Here is a 25481-nt window from a genome sequence, read left to right on the forward strand (position 1 = left end):
GGTGAACGTTTGTCGGTAACAATCACTGCTCACTATGTACTTGTTAAAGACACTGAATCTGTGGGGTCACCAAAGGGTCTCAATACCTAAATAAAGCAATTCGAAAAACGAATCCAGAATAATACGATGTGTTGATTTATATCAATAATATAAATCAAAACATAAAGGTTAATCCATGAATAATTTTTCGAATTATTTTATTATTAAAGGCGTTAAGAACCTTTGGTGACCCCACAGTTTAAATTCTATAATAAGTCAGAAGTGAGCAATGCTCGTTACAGACAAACGTTCACCTAATCTGTCCCAGTCAATGGGATAATTTAGGTCGTCAATCAATGGCCAGGACCACACTGTTTAGAAAATGATTCTATATTAGTCGCTGTTCTATATATATGCCTTGAATTGTTTTACATTGCTATTTCGGGGCCTTTGATAGCTGACTATATGCGGTAAAGGCTTTGCTTATTGTTTAAGGCCGTACGGTGACATATAGTTGTAAATTTCTGTTTCATTTTGGTCTTTTGTGGAGAGTTGTCTCATTGGCAATCATACCACATATTTAATATCATCAAAGATTTGGGGTTCAGTCTCAAAGTTATGTGCTTTTCATGGGTTGAGAAGCAAACGTTCCTATCAACCATGCACAAAAAAGCCCATGAAGACCCACAAACAGATCTAACAAGTGCTGAAAATAGATGAAATAAAAACAAATACATGTACTTAAATACCACAACAATGTATTTATAAAGTTTTTAATCAAGCGGCATTGTATTTTCTTCCTTAGCTAAAACGGTTATTTAGCACTTAGACATAAATAGGTTACATGCCATTGTCGCAATTTAAATTCCTGTAGGTATTTTTAAATCTAATTATAACCCTGTAATATTTTAATCAAAATATCTCCAACACAAGTAAAGAAATTCAGGATACTTTATACAAAAAAAGAGTCTTTGAATATAAATTTATTTTCAGTTGCTTATGCATCAAACACTGGGTTTATTCCCCAAATCTTTTTAGTCCTATAACCTGTAAAACCTTGGGGAACTTACGCTTCAACACCACCTGCATGGTACTGAACATTCAGCAAACAACAATCAATCAGCATGTGGCTATAAACAATCGTTCTTCCTAGCCTTGCTGAATGAAAGAAAAAGTACAAAAATGTAAGCAACGGTACTTTAAACATGCATGACCTATGACATTTTCTCTATAAAACAACGAGTTCTGATCAATAATAGCCATTGTGGCATTATTTCAGTAACAAAGAAAAATATATACAAAGGGACATATTTGGTCTTATGTTTGGAGTATGTTTATATGTGGAATTCAAATTTATTTTAAGTTGTACTTTATCAATATATATTTAAAAAAAAACGTTTTGGGGGAATCCCGGCGATTACAATAGAAATGTAAGATATGGCTGTTTCTGGAATTTCTACCACACAATTAACATTAGTTAATGTTACTACCCTAGTACAGTGTAGGTAAAGAATCTCCCCAGTGGTTGTTTCGAGCTCGGTTTTGAGTTACATTTTCACGTTATGCAGTCACTTTGGAAATAGTATTGATGGCAGATAATTGATAGTTTCAGTTAAGTTTGGAGATTTTAAAAAGCTTTACATATTGTAAAGACACGTGGATTTTTTGGAAGAATAGTTAATATATTAAATAATGATTCAATATCTATATTCAGACTTGTTTTTGAATTAATTTTGTATTTACATTGTGCCATAGCTCAAATTTATTCGTTCAGTGTATGTTCACTTGTTTTATCAATATGTCTTTTGATTGAGTTAAGCTATTTCAATAGATATTTTACAGTGTGTATTTTTATGTTGTGATGTTACGCCATTGGTTCTGGAAAGGGTGAAGATTGGTGCCTTTTAAAACGTGTAATCTCACTGCATTTGTTCGCAACTGTCTTATGTTAGGAACCTGATGTTCAGTGGTTGTCGTTTGTTGATATGGTTCAAAAGTGTTTCTCGTTTCTTGTTTTTTTATATAGATTTGACCGTTGGTTTTCCTGTTTGAATGGTTAAACACTAGTCATTTTTGGGGGCCTTTACAGCTTGCTGTTCGGTATGAGTCAAGGCTCCGTGTTGAAGGGCGTACTATGACCTATGATGGTTTACTTTTACAAGTTGTGACTTGGATGGAGAGTTGTCTCATTGGCACTCATAACACATCTTCTTATATCATTATAGTGTATTTTTTCTTTAATTTCTGATAAATTTGTGTATATAAAAATCAATCCCAATGTTTGACTCAGTTATATGAATATGGTAACTCCTGTTTCTCCCGGCAGGCCCTTATCTATGCTAAAGAGGGTTATGTGGAATGAATAAATGCAGACACGTTTGGTCAGATGCGAACGTTAAGTGCCTTAAATCCGAACCGTCGTGTATGTAAAGGACCACTATATCTGTTGCATTAAATTCAAAGCCTCGTGTAAGTAAAGGGTCACTCTCTTTAAATTTTAATAAATCCTTCCAACAACTGTAAGAGGGTAGTTTTGATGCACTATCACTAGGCAAAATGTCTTTAACTATCAAGCACACCCTAATTTTTAAGAGGCAATTTAAATTGCTAGTCTGCTTTTTAAGTCGATCGTACTATTGCATAAGTTCTGATAACTCATGTAATATTAACTGCTAGATGTGAAGCAAACAACAATGAATCATTCTATGAAAAATCTAATGGAGCTTCCAATTAATTTGTTTCGGAAAAGGGGGGATCTAGAAGGAAACATTTTGTCCTCCATTTTTTATGTGTAATCTCTGTCCTGCCATTTTATTTTTCACTCTATTCGGACCAACATTTTTTCACATAAATTGTCATCCTGTCCCCTTTTTTTGCTAAAAAGGTATCCTGCCTTTATTGTTTTACTTAAAACTCGTGTCCTATCTTTTTTTTCAAATTTCATTCAAGCGCCTCCCCCTTTCCCCATCAAAATCAAATGGTAGCTACCTTACAAAAATCATTTCTAAAGAGTGTGAAAAAAGTCATCCAGCCTTCTTTTTTTTTTACATAAAACTCCTGTTTTGCCTTTTTTTCCAAATTTTATCCTATAGCCAAATCAAAATCAAATGCGAGCTCCTTAACTGTTTGAACAAAAATACATTTCTAAAGAGTGTGAAATTAAAAAAAAATAATGTTGAAATATATATATGGTAACTTAACTATGATCATAAATGTAATACCCATGGGTATTACATCTATAATGTCATGATCAAAGTTCATTCTTTAACATACAAACTACCATGAGGGGTTGTTTGTAGCAAAATTGATAAATTCCTAGATGATCATGAACTCTGTAGAAAAAGTCAACTTATCTCGGCATTATCATTTATGAGTAACCAATTTTCTACGCAGTAAATGTTCGAAGCAAACATATAAATTATAAACAAAAAACCACAATATTGTATAAGTACACTGTTTAAATGTTTCAACCCTAAACATCACAGAACTAAGGCCAATAGATGTGAATTAATGAATTTAAAGAAATTAACGCCCTACTCAGGTGTTACTTGGAAATAACCACAAAAAGTGATAAAGATGAAACAATGTATTGGAAATGAATTAGTCAATAGTGATTTTATCCCACGCACTTAAAAACCTTTTAAATTACGAAGGGTCATTTGTGACTCTCGACCATTCAAAAGCTGCGGAAAGTACAACCCTTTTTAATCTCTGTTTGTTTCCATTTCACAAGAAGTGAACGTCGAATGTCCGAGTTCATTCTCCGGCAGTCAGATGTACCGTCGAATAAGTTCATAACATCTCTGAATTTTGACCGCGTTTGGAAATGTTTAAAAACGTTAAATATTTGAATCCCCGTATATTTTTGTCTCGTAGTAGAGTTTTACCCTAATTAAGTGTCTCTTTATTCAGTTCATGTTGTCATTCTGATAGCATATATATAAACTTGACTCATGTAATAAAATTGTGAATGGAAATGGGGAATGTGTCAAAGAGACAACAACCCGACCAAATAAAAAAACAACAGCAGAAGGTCACCAACAGGTCTTCAATGTAGCGAGAAATTCCCGCACCCGGAGGCGTCCTTCAGCTGGCCCCTAAACAAATATATACTAGTTCAGTCAGATAATGAACGCCATACTAATTTCCAAATTGTACACAAGAAACTAAAATTAAAATAATACAAGACTAACAAAGGCCAGAGGCTCCTGACTTGGGACAGGCGCAAAAATGCGGCGGGGTTAAACATGTTTGTGAGATCCCAAGCCTCCTATATCTCTAACCAATGTAGAAAAGTGTGGCTTCAAATACTTTCTCAACTTGATCCTTTAAACAAGTTAATTTATTCGGCCTTCTTAGGTATTACAATATTCATTTAGTAAATGATAAAGACTATAGTATAACTGACGAAAGGAAGACATCCCCAACACTGCCAATTATAAACATAAAGTTTATAGGTTGGGCTTTCTTTGTAAATCTAATTGACCGTCCGCGTCATGTTTTATATGTTCCTGTTAAAATCTGCCTGGTCGTAAACTTAAAGTCCTGTCACAAGGCTTACCAACTTATACCTGTTATATTTGTCCTCTGTAATTTTTGTAGTCAATCACTAGCATTGTTACAATGAACATCATTTCACCCAAATGGGCAAATATTCACTATCAGTCAAATTGTACATATCTGTTCTCAAGATCTCTGGTGCATGCATGCAAGATATTCATTTTCCCTCTGTAGTTGGCAAAGTTATTTTTTGTTTGCTCTTACTGGGCAAAAATATTTATTTCTAAAATCACATGTCCTTCGCCCTAAAAATACTAAATGGTGGTCCACTTTTTCAATGACTGAGATAATGTTTATATGTCTATTTCACAGTGAAATTCTCCTTTCAGATTGTATAGTTCCTGATGGTACACGTCCCCTGCCGGTTTCGTTTCCCTCCTATATATTTCATGAATATAGATAAAAAATATATATCCAGTTATTTATCATTGGTTAGTTAAGTGCAACTCAGTTATTTTTACCCCAAATTCCAATATACATGATCAAAAACAATAATAATAATAAAAAAAAAACCTGCAAAGCGGGACTTTGAAAATCCGTCACATTTACTTTAGTAAGAGATATATCAGAGAATAGATTTTATTTATCTTTTTAGTGATGTTGTTATTTTTTAGAGGTCATTAATTGTCGCGAATTTCAAAGTCATCAGGACCAGACTATATATAATAGCCGACATCGATGTATTTTACCTTTTAGTTTAATACTGAAATTAGTCGGTCAGATAGTTCTAGTTATTTTCACTTATAAGATAAAAAATAAACACGAACTGAGACTACTTTCAGTGTGCTATAGTAGTCTTAAATGTTCTGTTTAATATTATCTCAGAGACATATAATACAATGTATTATATGTCTCTGATATTAGTAAGGATTATTACAATACATAATTTTGCGGGAAATATTTCCCGCAATAAATACTAGGTTATCTCCCATTTATTTACATCTGAAGCCGATTCATTGATTCATTGTTACTGCAAGTTTTAATGAATATTTTATATCATTCCAAATAACAACACCAGTGGCACGGGCAGCATGACAAATCAACATCGACTCTTACTAAATCATATAGTAAATTGGCTCAAAAGATAAATAATTAATGTCATAATGTGATTCCATGGTTATTGGTTAACGATGTAAATAATATGTTAAAAAAAATCGTCTGCCAGAAGAAATTGGCATTAGATTAACATAAACGTTGGATTGTGCCTCATACAGTTTAAGGTAAATGAAATAATCTATTTTGTGCATACATGTCTGTAGAAAAGAAAGCAAGACAGTCACACACTAACTAAACTATAAAAGCAAAAATCAATTAAATTTTAACATTAATAACTTTTGCAATACTTTTTGGGCTTTTGGGGGATGGGGGTGGGAGGGGGTAATAAAATTGAAAAAAATACATATTTCTTCAACAAATGTCATGTCTAATTGCTATTTGATATTAGAAAGAGAGACAATTTGTGGGGGGGGGGGGGGGGGGGGGGGGGGGGGGTTAAGGTAAAAAGTAATGTTATTTATTTATATATTTTTAGCTCACCTTTCCTAAAAGGAAATGTGAGCTTTTGCCATCACTTGGCATCCGTCGTCGTCCGTCGTCGTCGTCTGTCCGTCGTCGTTGTAAACTATTTCAAAGATCTTCTCTGAAACTACTGAACCAATTACAACCGAACTTTAGCTGAATGATCCTTAGGGTATCTAGAATAAGGATTGTGTTTTATTTTCCATTTTGTGAAAAAACATGGCCGCCATGGCTAAAAATAGAACATGGGGGTAAAGTGCAGTTTTTGGCTTATATCTCAAAAACGAAAGCATTTAGAGCAAATCTGACATGGGGTTAAACTATTCTTAAGGTCAAGATCTATCAGCCCTGAAATTTTCAGATGAATCAAACAACCCAATAAAGTATTTATTAGGTCAAGGTCTACCTGTCCTGAAATTTTCAGCCGAATTGGGTAACTGGTTTTTTAGGTATAATGCCCCTGAATTGATGATTTTAAAGAAAAATTGTCAATTGACCCCTTAAGGAGTTATTGCCCTTTAAAGACTTTTTTCACAATTTGTTCATCATGTTGACTTACTTTAAAAAATCTTCTCCTTTGAAACTGCTGCATCAATTTCAGCCAAACTTAGGCTAAATGAGTTTCAGAGTATCTAGTATAAATTTTATATTTTATTTCCTTGTATGTCAAGAAACAAAGCTCCTATGGCTAAAATAGAACATAGGAGAAAATGATTTTTTTGGAAGAAAATAGGATGATTCAAAGAACATTTAAATAAATTGAAAAGCCAAAATAATCATTGATGAGAGATTTAACCAAAAAAAATAAGGTGAGCGAATTCAGGCTCTTGAGAGCCTCTTGTTTTCAACCTTACATGTGCAAAATTTGTTCCATTGTATATTCCTGTTACTTAAAACAAATCGCTTGGTGAAATTTTAAATTTTTTTTCTGATTGTCGAAAAAAACCACAATGAATATTGTACATGAAATGGAGGTAACTGAAAGGCTTATTGGAAACGGCGACAAAAACAGTTTCATTGAATAAATGCAACCCTGTATTATACGGACGATTCAGGAGAAGATAAGTACATTTTAAAAGCAAGCAACTTCAAATGACTGGGAAAATAATTTTCAAGATCGGGTTATAGTAATTTTATTGATAAATGGTTGTATTTCGACAATTTATGTGTCACACAATTTTTTTATACAACTCAATTCAAATTAATTATAGGTAAATATGTTTTTATTTTATTCACGCTTACGTCACTATGCATACAGAAAATATTTCTGTGAATTGCTTCCTGGCAGCAAGCAATTAAAAATAAGTAAACTTCTTCTAAAGGTTGACAAATTAAAGAATTTTCCTCAGAAAAAAGTATATGTACATAAGTTGTGTTATGAAAACTATCCATTTAGTTTAAAAAAACATATGCATATTTTTTTTTAATTTGAGGTTTCATATGATTTTAATATTGGTTGCTGGTTACTAAATTAAACAGAATATGAAAAGGTACTATACTCTTTATAACTTAATTCTATTAACTTTATTAAAAACCCTAACTGGGCTTAATACAGACAAACTGGGCATTAATACAGGGCCATTACAGAAAAACAGGGCCATTACAGAAAAACAGGGCCATTACAGAAAAACAGGTCCATTACAGAAAAAAAACAGGGCCATTACAGAAAATATGTAGTTTTTTATAAACAGTCATTTTTTGCAATAATGTAGCTGGTTAATAATTTGTTTATAATCACTATTTTGCTTACATCTAAGTTGATATTTACATTGACAACAGCATGTGTGTCCTTAGTTTCTGTTGATGATTTCCTATCTCAAGCAAGTAGCATGATATTAAAATTTCACAAGAACAAATTAAAGCAAAAATACACAATATTATATAGCGATAAATCATATTACAGAATGCTTCTTTCACTTAGAATTTTGAATTTCCATTGGTACACTGATTGTCCATTCTGAAATTCAGTTTTCATCTGTTTTGTGTTGATAATTTTTTTTCGAAAAGTCTGGATCATATTTGATAAAGCAACAAATTTTAAATTAAAGCTTAGCAGTTCTTTGGTCAATAAACTAGGTTGATGTATGACTGGAAGATCATATCAAATTAGGTTTTACTTATTTGAATTAAATATCTTAGCATGACTTATAAGAACTTGGTCATTGTAATGATACTCTTGTGACGAATTTGTGAGATAAATTAAAGATTTATTAATATTTCTCTTGATATACTTTATTGTAGGAGGGCTTCTGTTTATTAAAATTTGATAAGAGGATTCAATTTTGATAAAGTTTCAATAATTAAAGTAACACTTTAAAATCTGTTTCAGTGATGTTATTTGATATTGATATATACTGTAAACCAACTTATTTTCGCGGATACTTTATTTGGCGTTTTACCCTTTTTTGACAACTTCGCGGCTATTTAATTTTGCGATTATCTGATTTACTTGATGAAGTTTGTTAAGGAAAGATCAAAGATTGACATATTTGCGACGATTTATATTCGCGTTATTTTTCTACTGGCAAAAGTCGCGAAAATAAATTGCTTGCGAAAATAAATCGCTTGCGAAAATAAGTTGGTTTACTGTAAATCAATTGTAATTACATCTAAGGTTTTAAAGAAAAAGTTTCTGTTTACCTGACCATCACTCTGTTCTTTTTATGCCCCATTTATGGGCATTATGTTTTCTGGTCTGTGCCTCCATCTGTTCGTTTGTCTGTTCGTCTGTATGTCTTGCTTCAGGTTAAAGTTTTTGGTCAAGGTGGTTTTTGATGAAGTTCAAGTCAAATAAACTTGAAACTTAGTGCACATGTTCCCTATGGCTATGATATTATCTTTCTAATTTTAATGCCAAATTAGAGATTTCCCCCAATTTTCACGGTCCACTGAACAAAGAAAATGATAGTGTGGATGGGGCATCAGTGTACTGGAGACATAACTTGTCTATCATAATTGCTGATCTTGAAAATGCAAATTTCAAGTTGATGTGCAGAAAGTGTTTTTTTCATGTTAAAAAAAGAACAAAAAAGAAATTTCTGTTTTGATTAAAAATATGTACACATTTTCTTTTATACACAGTAAATATAAGGAATACTCTTTTTTATACCACGTAAAGATATAGAAAAGAACTTAGAATATGTGGTATGATTGCCAATGAGACAACTCTCCACAAGAGACCAAATGACGCAGAAATGTACAACTAGAGGTTACCCTATGGTCTTCAATAATAAGCAAAGCCAATACCACATAGTCAGCTATAAAAAGCCCTGAAATGACAAATGTAAAACAAGAAAACTAACGGCTTAATTTATTTACAAAATATGAATGAAAAACATATCAACAAAAGACAACCACTGAATTGCAGGCTCCTGAGGGTGGACAGGCATATACATACAGAATGTAACAGGGTTAAACAAATTAGCAGGATTCCAACCCTCTCCCTAACTGGGGACAGTGGAGTTCATTTATTATAGAACAAATGACACATACAAATGAATTTTATTTAAATACTATGATTTTTTTTCAGGAATAAATTGATACTGACAATGTGGTACTATGATACAACTATCTACTTTTTGTTAGTGGTACCTGTAGCAGCATTCATTGGTTTGTACATTTTAAAAACTTCTTTATACTATTTAAGGTTTCTTTTTTGAAAATGAATTAGTCTAAAACTTAAATGTGTGAAAAATCATTAACAACTCTTGCTGAGTATGTCTGTCTAGTACAAAGCATGGTTCATATCTCAATCACATTAATTTGTTGTCGTCTTAAAAATACATATTATTTGCCACTGAATATACATTAAATATTTGCAACTTTATGTTCAGCAAACTACTGTCAATTAATTTGAGGACTTTGAAAAATAACCTGCTATCAATCTGATTAAAATATATATTCTGTGTCCCGGCTTCACTAACAAGGATCTGATATCCATTTCTACTTACTGTCATATCATCAGCCAATGATATTTCAGCCTTCTTAATTTTGGATGTGTGTTTAATAACGAAAAAAAGCCAGAGGATTCCAAGAGATTCTCTCAAACAGAGAGCAAAATAGAGTGTTGCAAGATCCTTGTAAGCAAAACTTGGGTCTGTATTTTAATAAGGTTGACCTGATATATAGTTTTGTAATTGAATATGAAACATAATTTGGATTTGTAAAAGATGTTGTTCAGCTTTTTGGAAGACAGGATATTATTAGCATGTAAACTATCGTTCCAGTGCTAATTGCAAAGGTACTTTAAAACTCACTATACATGCAATTTCTATGTCAATTGGTCTCTGGTGGAGTGTTCTCTCATATTTAACCGGATTTTTGTGACAAAAATGTCGGTTAATGATTTGGGGATGTACGGCGGCCGGGCGGCCGAGTGGCATTCAAATGATGTCCGTGCATTATCTTATGAACCGTTCAACCAAAGCTTTTAAAATTTTAGTATGTTGTTACTGACAACTAAATGAAGGTCAAGTTCAATAATGGTGATTTTAACTTTTATCGTTCAGGAGTTATGGTTTTTGAAAGATTGAAAAATGGAGTTTCCAGTCGTGTCCATGCATTTTCACATGAACTATTCTACCAAAGCTTCCCAAATTTTAATATGTTGTTACTGATGACAAAATGGAGGTCAAGTTCAATAATGACGATTTTGACTTTTACCTTTCAGGAGTTATGGTTCTTGAAAGATGAAAAATGGTGTTTCCAGTCGTGTCCGTGCATTTTCTCATGAACCTTTTAACCAAAGCTTTTGAAATTTTTATATGTTGTTACTGATGACTAAATAGAGGTCAAGTTCAATAATGACGATTTTAACTTTTACCGTTCAGGAGTTATGGTTTTTGAAAGATTGTAAAATGGCGTTACCATTCACGTTGTTGCATTTACTCATGAACCATTCAATCTAAGCTTTTTCAAATTTAAATTTGTTGATAATGATAACAAAATGGAGGTCAAATTTGATATTGATGATTTTCACTCTCACCATTCATCAGTAATGGTTCTTGTGATATTGCCAGGACACAAATAAATGTTATTAAATCTGGTTTGCTGTCGTTGTGACAGCCTCTTGTTATAGCTGGATTTGACTTGGGAATACTTGATGATAATGGATTGAGTGCAAGTAAACTTTATAATTAGTATTTATCTGAAAGAATTTAATTAGCAGAAATTAACTTGAAATTTTAAAGGTTTTTAAAATTTCTAGAGGTTTAGATATTTAAGATCACAAGAACCAATATATTTATCTAATAACTTATTATGCTAGTTATCAGAAAAAAACTGTTGGATATATACGTTATTTAAGATTTAACTGTTTTTGTTTTTTCAGAATTCACACAAATGCCACTAAGTCAGGCTGTTGTATTTGGACAAAATGTTGTACTGAATTGTGAAGCTGTAACAGATCAACCTGGTACCCTCACATATACTTGGTACCACAATGGGACCCAGCTGACAGCCTCTGTATTTTCCAACAATTCCCTTTTGATAGTTGATGTACAGCAAAATAAACTTGGTAACTACAGTTGTCATGTGACCAGCAGTAACCATTCAGAGACCAACATATTGTCATCAGCAGTCCTCATCCAAGCATGTAAGATAATTTTTAAACAGTCTTGAGAAGTTGTATTTTTCATCATAAACATTGGTTTACTGTTTACTGAGCGATTTATTTTGTTACTTTCATGATAAAAAAAATAACACAAATATAAATCATGAATATTTAAACTTTTTCCTTATTTATCTACTTCGAGCAAGTTTGAAAATCATGAAATAATCACGAAATGGACCAGAAAGAGCTTAACACAAAATAAAATAATGTAAGACGAACCATCCATCACACTCAATATTATATAAAAAATTCTAAGATGGGTATACTACTGAAGGTTTTACTGAATAGGTTCCAAAAACAGAACAGTTCATAATGTTAACTTCATAGATATAAACATAGTTATCTTCCATATTGTGCCATATAAGGTCAGGGTTGTCTCCCATATTGTGCCAAATAAATGCAGAGTTATCTCCCATACTGTGCCAAATAAGTGCTGAGTTATCTCCCATATTGTGCCAAATAAGGTCAGGGTTATGTCCCATATTATGCCAAATAAGTGCAGAGTTATCTCCCATATTGTGCCGAATAAAGTTGGGTATGAGTAAAAACAGTGTTGACAGATCAAATTAAATGATTTTCAAAACAAATCAATTGTTTTTTATTGAAGATATAAGACCGTTTGTAACTAATCCATCACAAGTAACAGTTACAGAAGGAGACACTGCCATACTAGAATGTGTTACAGGGGAAAGTGCCCCACCCCCTCAAGTTTATTGGGAGAAAGATGGACAGCCAGTCACCTCTGGTTCACAGTTTAAAGCAAGATTTGGGACACAATTATATGACATGATTGGACAGTACTACATGAAGCTTATATTGGATTCTAAACCTAGGGAGACTGGATTATACTCCTGTGTAGCAGTTAACACAGCCCAAGGAATACAAGTAAAGAGTTTAGTTGTACAGGTTAAAATATCTGGTAAGAATAGATCAGTTTAGCTGAGATACATTTTACAGCAATTATTTTCATTTCTGGCAGGGTTTTGGTTTTCTGGGTTATAGAAAAGTGAATGTTGAGCAACTTTGGAAATAACGTATCTGCTTTGTGTAATTTATTCTATTAGGGTTTAAAATTGATGTATACCCTTTAGATATTCTTTAATGTTTGTTTATGTAATGAAGATGTGCACATATGGGATATTTTACAAATACTGTACTGATCACCAATTCTCTTAAGCATTCTTGATGAACTGGGTTCAAACTGTTATATTTCTAACTCAATCTAGAAACTAGAGACTCCAAAGTATTTAACAAGGAATCTTGAAGGACATTCTTTCTTGATTCTTTCATTACTGTAAATTCAGAAGAAAAATAATTGGCTGCATTTATTATTATTAGGATTGATAAAGAATGGACAAGCACAAGAGATTAATTAATTAAGGCTTTTTCAGGAAATATTTTATATGAATATGCTGTCAAATTTAAAATGTCAGTTTCTGTTTATGCAAAAACTATGAGGTCAATTTTTACATAATGATTAGAACATCACAATTTATTTTAGATATACAGAATTTCAATATTTAAATATTCTAAAAAAAAAAAAATTATTTATTAAAATCTAAAAATATGACAGTTTCTATTTCTTCTAATTGGTTTGTAATGGTAGAGGTTACTTCTTTCAGCCATAGAAACAAAACCATACATAGATGTAGATATTTCCCAGAATTCTTCAGTGATGGCACCTGAGAGTTTTCAATTGGTTCTCAACTGTGCAATAGGTAGCTTCCCTAAACCTGTAATCACATGGTACAAACTCCAAGATGTCATTGTTCCTGACTCCAGAGTTAGAGTCTTATCAAATGGTAGTTTAGAGTTTGTGCTACTGATTCAAGATGACCAGGGTTACTATTTCTGTGAAGGCAGCAACTATCTTGGTCACATCAGAACTCAGGATGTATTTGTTCAAGTTTCATGTAAGTACATTAACCTTGGAACACATACCCATAGCCAGGGGGGGTTCGGGGGGTTCGGACAAACCCCCCTTGAAAACAAATAAGCACTGTTAAAGTCGATGTTCTGTTCGAATTGTGACTGTTAAAGTCGAGTTTGTGAGTCAAACGAACCCCCCTTTGGAAATTCCTGGCTACGGGCCTGGAACAGTATATCTAGCTTGAAATGAATCTGATAGGCTTTTCAATATAAAATGAATAAAATCCTGAACTTTAAGACAGTTCTTGAGATTTATGGATTATGGAAGCGTCTGACTGAAAACTATTGGAACTGCTTAATGAATGAACAACTTATTTCAACATTCAACATATACCATGAAGTTGTATTGTAAAGTAGATATATTTTGATATATAAAATTACCAACATAAGCTTGATTTATGTTATTTGAAGTGTTTTATCATGGTTTGTGACTGTAGCTGGGAATGCCATCAGCATCAAGTGACAGATAACAAGTTCAATATACAGGCATCACTTATGGCTTAGTTGAATGACATTTTATTGATATTATTAGAAATGATTAAGATAAAAGCGAGTATATATTTACGAATGTCAGTTTGTATAAAATGTTTTTTATTGACTCTGACCTGACAATAAATTCAGCTATAATTAGGTAGTGTAAAGTCCAGTCAATATATATGTTCCTGCATTAAATTAATTGTGATTGTAAATTCCTTTCAAAATATCATACTGTAAAATTTGTAAATTCTATGCATTTTACATTTTTTTTTTTTTTTTTTTTTTTTTTTTTATACAGATATTGACCTTTTATTCCAAGAAGAACCAGAATCTTTGTATATAACAGCTGGGCACCCAGTTGTTCTTCACTGCTCTCCACCAACCAGCTTTCCTTTAGCTAATGTATCATGGTACAAAAATAACCAGCCAATGAAATACAGGTAAAATCTTTATTGCTCTTTAACAATCAATACTTTTTAAGCTAATTCATCTTGGTTCCAAAACAACAAGTATCTATTACACATACAAGTTTAATGAACATTTCTTTTTATGCGCCCCACTTAGGTTGTTTTTAGCTCACCTGGCCCAAAGGGCCAAGTGAGCTTTTCTCATCACTTGGCGTCCCGCGTCCGTCGTCGTCCGGCGTTAGCTTTTACAAAAATCTTCTCCTCTGAAACTACTGGGCCAAATCAAACCAAACTTGGCCACAATCATCATTGGGGTATCTAGTTTAAAAAATGTGTGGCGTGACCCGGTCATCCACCCAAGATGGCCGCCACGGCTAAAAATAGAACATAGGGGTAAAATGCAGTTTTTGGCTTATAACTCAAAAACCAAAGCAATTAGAGGAAATCTGACATGGGGTAAAAATGTTTATCAGGTCAAGATCTATCTGCCCTGAAATTTTCAGATGAATCGGTTAACCTGTTGTTGGGTTGCTGCCCCTGAATTGGTAATTTTGAGGAAATTTTGCTGTTTTTGGTTATTATCTTGAATATTATTATAGATAGAGATAAACTGTAAACAGTAATAATGTTCAGCAAAGTTAGATTTACAAATAAGTCAACATGACCGAAATGGTCAGTTGACCCCTTTAGGAGTTATTGCCCTTTATAGTCAATTTTTAACCATTTTTAGCTCACCTGGCCCAAAGGGCCAAGTGAGCTTTTCTCATCACTTGGCGTCCGGCGTCCGTCGTCGTCGTCGTCCGTCGTCGTCGTCCTGCGTTAACTTTTACAAAAATCTTCTCCTCTGAAACTACTAGGCCAAATTTAACCAAACTTGGCCACAATCATCATTGGGGTATCTAGTTTAAAAATTGTGTCCGGTGACCCCGCCAACTAACCAAGATGGCCGCCATGGCTATAAATAGAACATAGGGGTAAAATGCAGTTTTTGGCTTATAACTCAAAAACCAAAGCATTTAGGGCAATCTGACATGAGGTAATATTGTTAATCAGGTTAAGATCTATCTGCCCTGAAATTTTCAGATGAATCTGACATTCCGTTGTTAGGTTGCTGCCCCTGAATTGGTAATTTTAAGGAAATTTTGTTGTTATTGGTTATTATCTTGAATACTATTTTAGATAGAGATAAACTGTAAAAAGCAATAATGTTCAGCAAAGTAAGATCTACAAATAAGTCAACATGACCAAAATGATCAGTTGACCACTTTAGGAGTTATTGCCCTTTATAGTCAATTTTTAACCATTTTTCATAAATCTTAGTAATCTTTTAGAAAAATCTTCTTCTCTGAAACTGCTGGGCCAAATTATTTGAAACTTGGCCACAATTATCATTGGGGTATCTAGTTTAAAAATTGTGTCCGGTGACTCCGCCAACTAACCAAGATGGCCGCCATGGCTATAAATAGAACATAGGGGTAAAATGCAGTTTTTGGCTTATAACTCAAAAACCAAAGCATTTAGAGCAAATCTGACATGGGTAAAATTGTTAATTAGGTGAAGATCTATCTGCCCTGAAATTTTCAGATGAATTGGACAACCTGTTTTTGGGTTGCGGCCCCTGAATTGGTAATTTTAAGGAAATTTTGCTGTTTTTGGTTATTATATTGAATATTATTATAGATATAGGTAAAATGTAAACAGCAATAATGTTCAGCAAGGTCAGATTTACAAATAAGTCAACATGACCAAAATGGTCAGTTGACCTCTTTAGGAGTTATTGCCCTTTAAAGTCAATTTTTAACCATTTTTCGTAAATTTTATATATCTTTTACTAAAATCTTCTTCTCCAAAACTGCTGTGCCAAATTGATCCAAACTTGGCCACAATCATCTTTGGGGTTTCTTGTTTAAAAAATGTGTCCGGTGACCTGGCCATCAAACCAAGATGGCCGCCACGGCTAAAAATAGAACATAGGGGGTAAAATGCAGTTTTTGGCTTATAACTCAAAAACCAAATAATTTAGAGAAAATCTGACGTGAAGTAAAATTGTTAATCAGGTCAAGATCTATCTGCCCTGAAATTTTCAGATGAATTGGACAACCTGTTTTTGGGTTGCGGCCCCTGAAGTGGTAATTTTAAGGAAATTTTGCTGTTTTTGGTTATTATATTGAATATTATTATAGATATAGGTAAACTGTAAACAGCAATAATGTTCAGCAAAGTAAGATCTACAAATAAGTCAACATGAACGAAATGGTCAATTGACCCCTGTAGGAGTTATTGACCTTTGTAGTCAATTTTCAATCTGCTTCCTTTGTTTAATATTCACATAGACCAAGGTGAGCGACACAGGCTCTTTAGAGCCTCTAGTTCATAAATCTAAGTAATCTTTTACAAAAATCTTCTCCTCTGAAACTACTGAGCCAAATTAATCCAAACTTGGCCACAATCATCTTTGGGGTATCTAGTTTAAAAAATGTGTGGCGTGACCCGGTCAATCAACCAAGATGGCCGCCACGGCTAAAAATAGAACATAGGGGTAAAATGCAGTTTTTGGCTTATAACTCAAAAACCAAAGCATTTTGAGGAAATTTGACATGGGATAAAAATGTTTACCAGGTCAAAATCCATCGGCCCTGAAATTTTCAGATGAATTGGACAATCGGTTGTTGGCTTGCTGCCCTCCAATTGGTAATTTTTAAAGAAATTTTGCTGTTTTTGGTTATTATCTTGAATACTATTATAGAAAGAGATAAACTGTAAACAGCAATAATGTTCAGCAAAGTAAGATCTACAAATAAGTCAACATGACCTAAATGGTCAATTGACCCCTTAAGGAGTTATTGCCCTTTATAGTCAATTTTTAACAATTTTCATTAATTTGGTAAATTTATGTAAATTTTTACCAAATATTTTTCTCTGTTACTAATGGGCAAGGTTCATTATAGATATAATTGTAAGAAGCAAGAACGTTCAGTAAAGTAAGAACTTCAAACACATCACCATCACCAAAATACAATTTTGTCATGAATCCATTTTTGTCCTTTGTTTAATATGCACATAGACCAAGGTGAGCGACACAGGCTCTTTAGAGCCTCTAGTTTTCGTTTCTGGTCTGTTCCTTCTTTTGTTCATCTGTTCATTTGTTTGTTCTTCTGTCTGTCTGCTTCAGGTTAAAGTTTATGGTTAAAATTTTTGGTCAAGCTAGTTTTTAATGAAGTTAATGTCCAATCAACTTGAAATGTATTACACCTGTTCATTATGATCTGATCTTTTAAGTTTAATTCCAAATTAGAGATTTGACTCAAATTTTACAGTCCACTGACCATAGAAAATGATAGTGAGAGTGTACGTGGCGTGGCATCTGTGTACTATGGACACATTCTTGTTTATTATTTTGGTTCAACTCCTATTGTTGTAAAAAGCAAATTTGTATACTTCAATACATTATTTAATATCATTATATACTAATGAAGAAACAATTAAGCTTCTATTAAAGATCAGTATTCATTAGGGAGAAAGCATTCAAAGATTACTTGTGCTAGCTTTTTGATTTTAGAATTTAGCTAAATCAGAATAAATTTTACATGTTTAAGGGGAGATAATTCAAACAAGTTTATCAAGCATTGACAATACAATGTACCTAAAAATTTACTGATTAAAAGATACAAGTAGGTAATTTTTTATTACAGGACAGGGGAACAAGCTGTTTACATTGTTGATCCTGTGGTTGGAATCTGGAATCTATTCTTTACAGATATACAGAAGCAGGATGAAGGAAGATATTTTTGTGTAGCATCAAACAATTATGCTATTCCCACATCTAGAACCTCAAAGTCATCGGACTTACAGATTGGAGGTATGATAATATGGTCAATTATTATAAGGTATGCTGTCTAAGATCATGGAGGTATGATAATACGGTCAATTATTATTTAAAGAAGGTATGCTGTCTAAGATCATGGAGGTATGATAATATGGTCAATTATTATAAGGTATGCTGTCTAAGATCATGGAGGTATGATAATACGGTCAATTATTATTTAAAGAAGGTATGCTGTCTAAGATCATGGAGGTATGATAATATGGTCAATTATTATATAGTATGCTGTCTAAGATGATGGAGGTATGATAATACAGCCAATTATTATTTAAAGAAGGTATGCTGTCTAAGATCATGGAGGTATGATAATACGGTCTATTATTATTAAAAGAAGGTATGCTGTCTAAGATCATGGAGGTATGATAATACAGTCAATTATTATTTAAAGAAGGTATGCTGTCTAAGATCATGGAGGTATGATAATATGGTCAATTATTATTTAAAGAAGGTATGCTGTCTAAGATCATGGAGGTATGATAATATGGTCAATTATTATTTAAAGAAGGTATGCTGTCTAAGATCATGGAGGTATGATAATATGCTCAATTATTATTTAAAGAAGGTATGCTGTCTATTATCATGGAGGTATGATAATATGGTCAATTATTATTTAAAGAAGGTATGCTGTCTAAGATCATGGAGGTATGATAATACGGTCAATTATTATTAAAGAAGGTATGCTGTCTATGATCATGGAGGTATGATAATACGGTCAATTATTATTTAAAGAAGGTATGCTGTCTAAGATCATGGAGGTATGTTAATATGGTCAATTATTATTTAAAGAAGGTATGCTGTCTAAGATCATGGAGGTATGATAATACGGTCAATTATTATTTAAAGAAGGTATGCTGTCTAAGATGATGGAGGTATGATAATATGGTCAATTATTATTTAAAGAAGGTATGCTGTCTAAGATCATGGAGGTAGGATAATATGGTCAATTATCGGTAATTCAAATATTTTCCCTTTGATCTTACTGCCTAATATTTTCGAGTATCAACGTACTGGCTGTATCACTGAAAATATTAGGCAATACATTGCGAGACGTCATAACATTGTTTGACGTCATAATTACCGATAAACAGAATAATAGGTAGTTGAGTTTTTGATACTGACTATATTATGTTGAATATCTTAATTCGCCCTAACGGGTTCGTCTAGATAATTCCACATGATATAGTCAGTATCAAAAACTCAACTACCTATTATTCTACATTTATTATTTAAAGAAGGTATGCTGTCTAAGATCAATCAGACTTTACTGTTTTATATGGATAGATTGTCTATAATGAAATAATAATCCAGTATGTTTAAGAAATGAAAATTTGAAATTTTACAAACTTAATTATTAAGGCAGTCATTAGCATATTTTACCAAGTAAATACTCTGCATACTCTACATGCAGGATAAAGCAGTTTTTTAAAACTGCTTAACTTCATTTTGTTTCCTTTCAATTTATTATTGATTGTTATTTGTTTTGCTAATAGTGATTTTATTTTGAATTTGATATATAGGTGGTCCAGTGTTTGTAGATCCTCCAGTATCCACCTCTGTGGTTACAGGAGAAGGGACTCAGATGACATGCATGGTTGGAGGAGATCCCTTCCCACAGATAACTTGGTTTTTAAATGGACTTATGGTCCTTCCTGATGATACATTAATTTTAAGGTAAGTCTTTTAACACATTTATTAAAGAAAAACACACAAGTAAGAGTACAATACACAATTATAGTGAGAATGGACACAATTATAGTGAGAATGGACACAATAAAAGCTATCAAACATCTGTTCCTTGGCTCTTTGTGTTACTTTGGCATTTTCCAGGTATTTAATGGTTCACTGAACAAGGCAAATAATAGTGCAAGCTATGGACACACATTCTTGTTAAACTATTTTTCAATGTTAAGTAGCTAAAAAGTGTATTGTTACTTGTTACTCTTAATTTTAAAAAAGATTCATAGTTTCTTCCATCTTATTAAAGAACCTGTAGTATTTGAATAATTTACATGTAAATTACAGGAATCAGAATCAAGAACTTCACATGGCAAATGTAAACAAGATAAGAGAAGGGCTTTACACATGTAGAGCTACAAATATATATGGTGAATCTGAATCTACTGCTTATTTGAAAGTTTTGGGTAAGAAATATATTCTACTGGTATCATTCATTTAATTTTTTCTCTGCACTTACTCGTTAAAATAGTTCCCATTGTGGATTTTGGACAATATTTTACGACATCAGCGTTTAGAAAACCTGTTTATCTAAACATGGGAATAGTAGTTAGTCTCTCTTGAAAAGTTTTGGATTAGTCCTTTTAGAGGTTATTGAGAGCCAAAAAATCTTGCTCAAAAGAGGAGGTCAAAAGAGTTTCATCTTGCCCAAATGAGGTTATCTCTTTTTGGGAGATAATGCTCCTTTAATATAGTCTCCCATAAAGATATATTTTGTGTTTTCAGATTTGAACACAAGAGTAAGAATAGGAACTTCAATGGGACAAACTTGCTTCACATCACAGTGCAAAGCTATTAAATATTTAAAGGGAACAAAAATTTCTAAAGTATGGGTGTTAACCCATACTCTTATAGTAACTCCATTTTATATCAATCAATATCTAAAATATGACATTTTCAATATTTAATCAACAACCACGTACACACATATTACCTTAAATTAGGATAGAGCGAAGCAATCGACAGCTTTTTGGTCAAACTTGGTATTCATTGTTTCCTGATTTGTTTTAGTGCCACCAGTTATTATAGATTTCACTGAATCAGTCACAGTTCTATCAAACCATGATTTGGTACTACCTTGCTATGTAAATGGAGATCCCAAACCTACTATACAGTGGTTAAAAGGTTAGTTTTGATTCCTAGTACTGTAATTTATTATTACGAAAAATGTAACAGGGTTATAATTGCAACAATTTAAACTTGCATTTTGAAATTTTTTATATGAATTAAACAGGATTGTTTTTCAATATCACAAAAATTAAAATCCCATTTTAGTCTAAAATGACGAAATTGCAAATAATAGATGTACAAAATAATTTTGTAATTTCAAGTTAAATTTAGTCATATGGTCGAGACCACAATTATTTCGTAGTGCATTTCTTTTAGAACATAAATGAAAACTGAAAATTTCCCACCTGCACTTTCCCAATTAAATGTTTACAGTGTGTTGTACTACTTTGGGGAAAAATTATATCAAAATAATAGAAAACTTCATCAGCTCTAACTCAAAATATGGACAATTTTATGTTTAAGGCGTTTTGAAATCTTTTGACAGCTTTCGAAATGCTAATTTTTAACCTTTTTCAGCTGGAACAAATCACTACTTTCCTTTAAAATTCTGGACCCAAATTTTTTTACAGTGTAATTTCCCCCCCCCCCCCCCCCCCCTACTTCAAGGGGTACAATCAAAATCACGTGATGGATATACACACCGGAAGTAACAGTCGAGTAGACCGCTTGAAAGGTAAGTAGTCATATTTACGTGTTTATATCAATAAAATTTAATAAATAAGGTAGTGCACCGAATGTCGGATAATATCTAGTTTTGAAATACGCAATTATCCTTGCTGGAAAGCGTGCAGTTAATGCTAACACTTCGACACAGTTATCAGTCGAAAATTTGGAACTGTGTCGAAGTGTTTGCAATAACTGCATGCTTTCTAGCAAAAACAATTGTGTATTTTAAAACTATATACTATCCAACATGTGGTGTGCCAACTTATTAATCAAAATTTAATTGATATAAACAAGAAAATGCAACTACTAACCTTTCAAGCGGCGAGTTCGACTGTAACTTCTGGTGTGTGTATATCCATCACTTGATTTTGATTGTACCCCTTGTACTTGCAATTTGAGGCAATAAACATGGAGAAATAAATTTGGAAGGGGTATAAGAATTAATGGCAAGTAACCCACTGTAAACACTAGGTACTATATTTGTGGACAACGAAAATCAAAGGACGACAATTATGGTCTCGGACCATATACCTGTAATTAGTAACATATCTACATATTGCATTGTTGCAGTTAAAAAGGAAAAGATGCAAAACACTAATCTATTTATATATATTTTTTTTCAGATGGTAAAGATATTACTTCAAGTGACAGGATTCTTATTGGGTCATCTGACCTTACTGTGAAGAAAGTTGATCTTACTGATGCAGGAATTTATACCTGCCATGCATTTAATATGGCTGGCGCTATTTTTAATACGGCAACTGTCATAGTTAACAGTATGTATCAATCAATATTTCTACTACATTTTTGTCCAATCATTGTAAGGTTTTCCCAGTTAAATTTGATAGACAATTTCTAGGGATACCAACCCCTAGTGCCTAGTGTAGAACAATTATTTTCATTTGAAAACCACCTCAACACTCCTCCCATAAGTTTTACAAATTGTGCTTATGTGACAAGATGATATAGACTATATCTTCAGATTTATCATGTCCTAGTCACCTTTGTCAAATCTGACACAAGCTATGCTAAGTAAGAGGAGGTATAAGTTCTTGAGTTTGAATTAGAAACTTAAGTAACATTCATAACAGCTGTTAAAATGTAAATATAGATCAGTAGCACATACATAAATTGAAGATACAAAAAGCACAATCTAAACCATAAATTCAAGGAAAAACAGACAATGCAATGACAAAAAATAAATATGAGGAAAAGACAACTAGATCTACAAAACACTATACCAAAAAAGATAAAGCAATACAAGTACCACTATGGTTGATCTCAAATGCTCAGGAATCTTAAGGCACATTTGTTTGTTTACTATCCTAAACCATACAACTTTAGAATTTTTGTCTTAATTTTTCTAAATTGGTCTATTGTTGCAGTGAAGCCAGAATTTCTCAAGTCACCATTGAACAAAACTGTAATCCTTGGCCTGTCTGTAGCCATGGATTGTGAAGTCAGAGGTCATCCAACTCCAACAGTTTCTTGGCTGTTTAATGTAAGATTTAACATTAAAAGAAAATTACTAGTAATTCCTTAGTCATTATATCTGTCAATCTTGAAATTTGTTATCATGCTTTTTGTTGGTATACTATGCCGTGAGATGTGTTTTCAGATTCATAGCTTTTCAACTTCCTGTTTACTGAATTATTAAAGCAGAGATTTTATAAGTAAGCAGTAGCTAACATTTTTACTTGTTTTTGATGAAGTATTCTGTATCCAGTTTTGATAATATTTAAAAAGGGAGTTGAAAGATACAAGAAGGACATTCAAACTCATTTGTCAACAAATAAGCTGACAATGCTAAGGTTATAAAAGAAAGAGTCAAACAGACAAACAATAGTTCACAAAACACAAAATAGAAAACTAAAGACATAGCAACACAATCCCATAAAAAATGAGGTGATCTCTGAGTGCTCTGGAAGGGTAAGCAGATCCTGCTCCACATGTTGCACCCTCCATGTTGCTCGTGTTAGTAAAAATTTGGCAATAAGCATAATTTAGAAGGTTACATTAAACAGGGACAGGATTGTAGTTATGACAATAAAAACATATCTGCTATCACCTGTGAAAATGATATTCTAAAATGGTTAACCAACTTGTGATGGGGTCCATAAAACTCATGAAGGGATGATTACTTCACCACTTGGAACTCTTAGTTTGATAGCTACTTTGTGAGCAGCAAAACAACCTTTTATCAAAGAAAATATGATAGGAAATACAGGTGCTATTGGAATGTTGCGACACAGAAATGGAAAGTTCACAATTGGGAAGCTGAAATCATCTTGTTTGCAGTGAAGCTTTGCTTTCAACCAACTCTCATTGTCAATTTCTAGATGTAAGTCAGGATCAGGGCTTCCAAAACTGTCATATATTCCGAACATTTGTATAATGTCCAGTAAGAGTCCGGCTGGGCAAAGCATGAAACGATCATCTACTTTTTAGTTTTCAAGGCTTTCTTAAGAGACAGTCATTTTAACATTATTCACAATCTTTTTGACCCAACCTTTTGCCTTTAACAGCCACACATTCCGGTCATAAAAGTGACATGATCTAACAACCACTACTTTTATACCTTCTCCTTTTAATCGAGGCTAACTACTTGTCGAACAGCTGAAATTTACCTGTTTAGGTGACAGGTAAACTATTCAAAGTTATTATCTGACATTTCAGCGGTTTGCATCTAATTAGATTAGCCAAAAAGATTTAAATTATCAGATACATGTTGACAAATATGTTTTGATGTTAAAATTCAAACGGTAAAAAATCTAAAAATGAAAAATCATCATAACCATGTTGTTTGAACCAATGACATGCTTCTGTTTGTATTAGTACAAGTGCGCACATATGCGCAGGTGTGAAATTTAATAATGCATCATAATTTCTTCAAAAAATGCTAAATTGTCATTGATACTTACACAAACTTATGTGAGCAAAAATTTGTTCCTGTGAAAAAAGTTCTAGTGGAACTAATTTCACAGAAAATATGTTCTGGGAGAATTTTTTCAACAGACAATTTCTATATAATTTGTTCCATCTCTATGAAATAAGTTCCACACTTTACCTGGTGAAATAAGTTCTGGGTTGGTGAAATTTGTTCCTTACCTATATAGTGAAATAAGTTCCATGTTTGTGAGATTTTTTCCTTACTTGGTGAAATCAGTTCTGGATTTATGAGATTGGTTCCTCACCTGGTGAAATAAGTTCCATGTCTGTGAAATATGTTCCACTGGTTAAACAAGTTATCTTATATACTGAGCACTTGTCATCAGTGAGTTTATAGTCATTATAAAAAAACATGTATTATATTGATAATGGGATAAATAAAAAATGTGTAAATATCCAACTTGGATCATGTGGAGTAAAACAAAATAACATACTCACTTAATAATACTTGAAATGACACTTATGAACCAGGAAAGAGTAGAATAAGAATTAATAATAAAAGTCATTCCGAAAAAAAAGTGTTATAGTTTAAGATGGACATTTGTACTTTTTTTTGCAAAGGACAAAGTGACTGATCAATTATATCAAAAGACATAAAGAAACAAAAGACACACTCTTTTTAAACTGTGCAATGACCATAGCTAATTGAACACCCATGACAGATCAACAGGAAACAAGGAGGTCGAATACCACATAA

The 25481-nt window shown here is 32.7% G+C and overlaps 1 protein-coding gene across 1 annotated transcript in view; it reads left to right on the top strand.

Annotated features, from left to right (window-relative positions):
* Nucleotides 1–9591: 9591 nt before the first annotated feature.
* Nucleotides 9592–25481, top strand: part of LOC134707677 (cell adhesion molecule DSCAM-like) — a 79113-nt gene continuing 63223 nt past the window's right edge. Inside the window, exons 1-11 of the mRNA XM_063567661.1 lie at nucleotides 9592–9666; nucleotides 11387–11650; nucleotides 12276–12587; nucleotides 13291–13581; nucleotides 14373–14514; nucleotides 18174–18340; nucleotides 19882–20035; nucleotides 20387–20505; nucleotides 21110–21223; nucleotides 22459–22611; nucleotides 23221–23336. Coding sequence (XP_063423731.1) covers nucleotides 9606–9666; nucleotides 11387–11650; nucleotides 12276–12587; nucleotides 13291–13581; nucleotides 14373–14514; nucleotides 18174–18340; nucleotides 19882–20035; nucleotides 20387–20505; nucleotides 21110–21223; nucleotides 22459–22611; nucleotides 23221–23336 — 1893 coding nt within the window. The 5' untranslated portion in view covers nucleotides 9592–9605. The remainder of the gene's footprint in view (nucleotides 9667–11386; nucleotides 11651–12275; nucleotides 12588–13290; nucleotides 13582–14372; nucleotides 14515–18173; nucleotides 18341–19881; nucleotides 20036–20386; nucleotides 20506–21109; nucleotides 21224–22458; nucleotides 22612–23220; nucleotides 23337–25481) is intronic.

The sequence above is a fragment of the Mytilus trossulus genome, chromosome 2 (assembly GCF_036588685.1).
Source record: "Mytilus trossulus isolate FHL-02 chromosome 2, PNRI_Mtr1.1.1.hap1, whole genome shotgun sequence".
Taxonomy (NCBI): Eukaryota; Metazoa; Mollusca; class Bivalvia; order Mytilida; family Mytilidae; genus Mytilus; species Mytilus trossulus.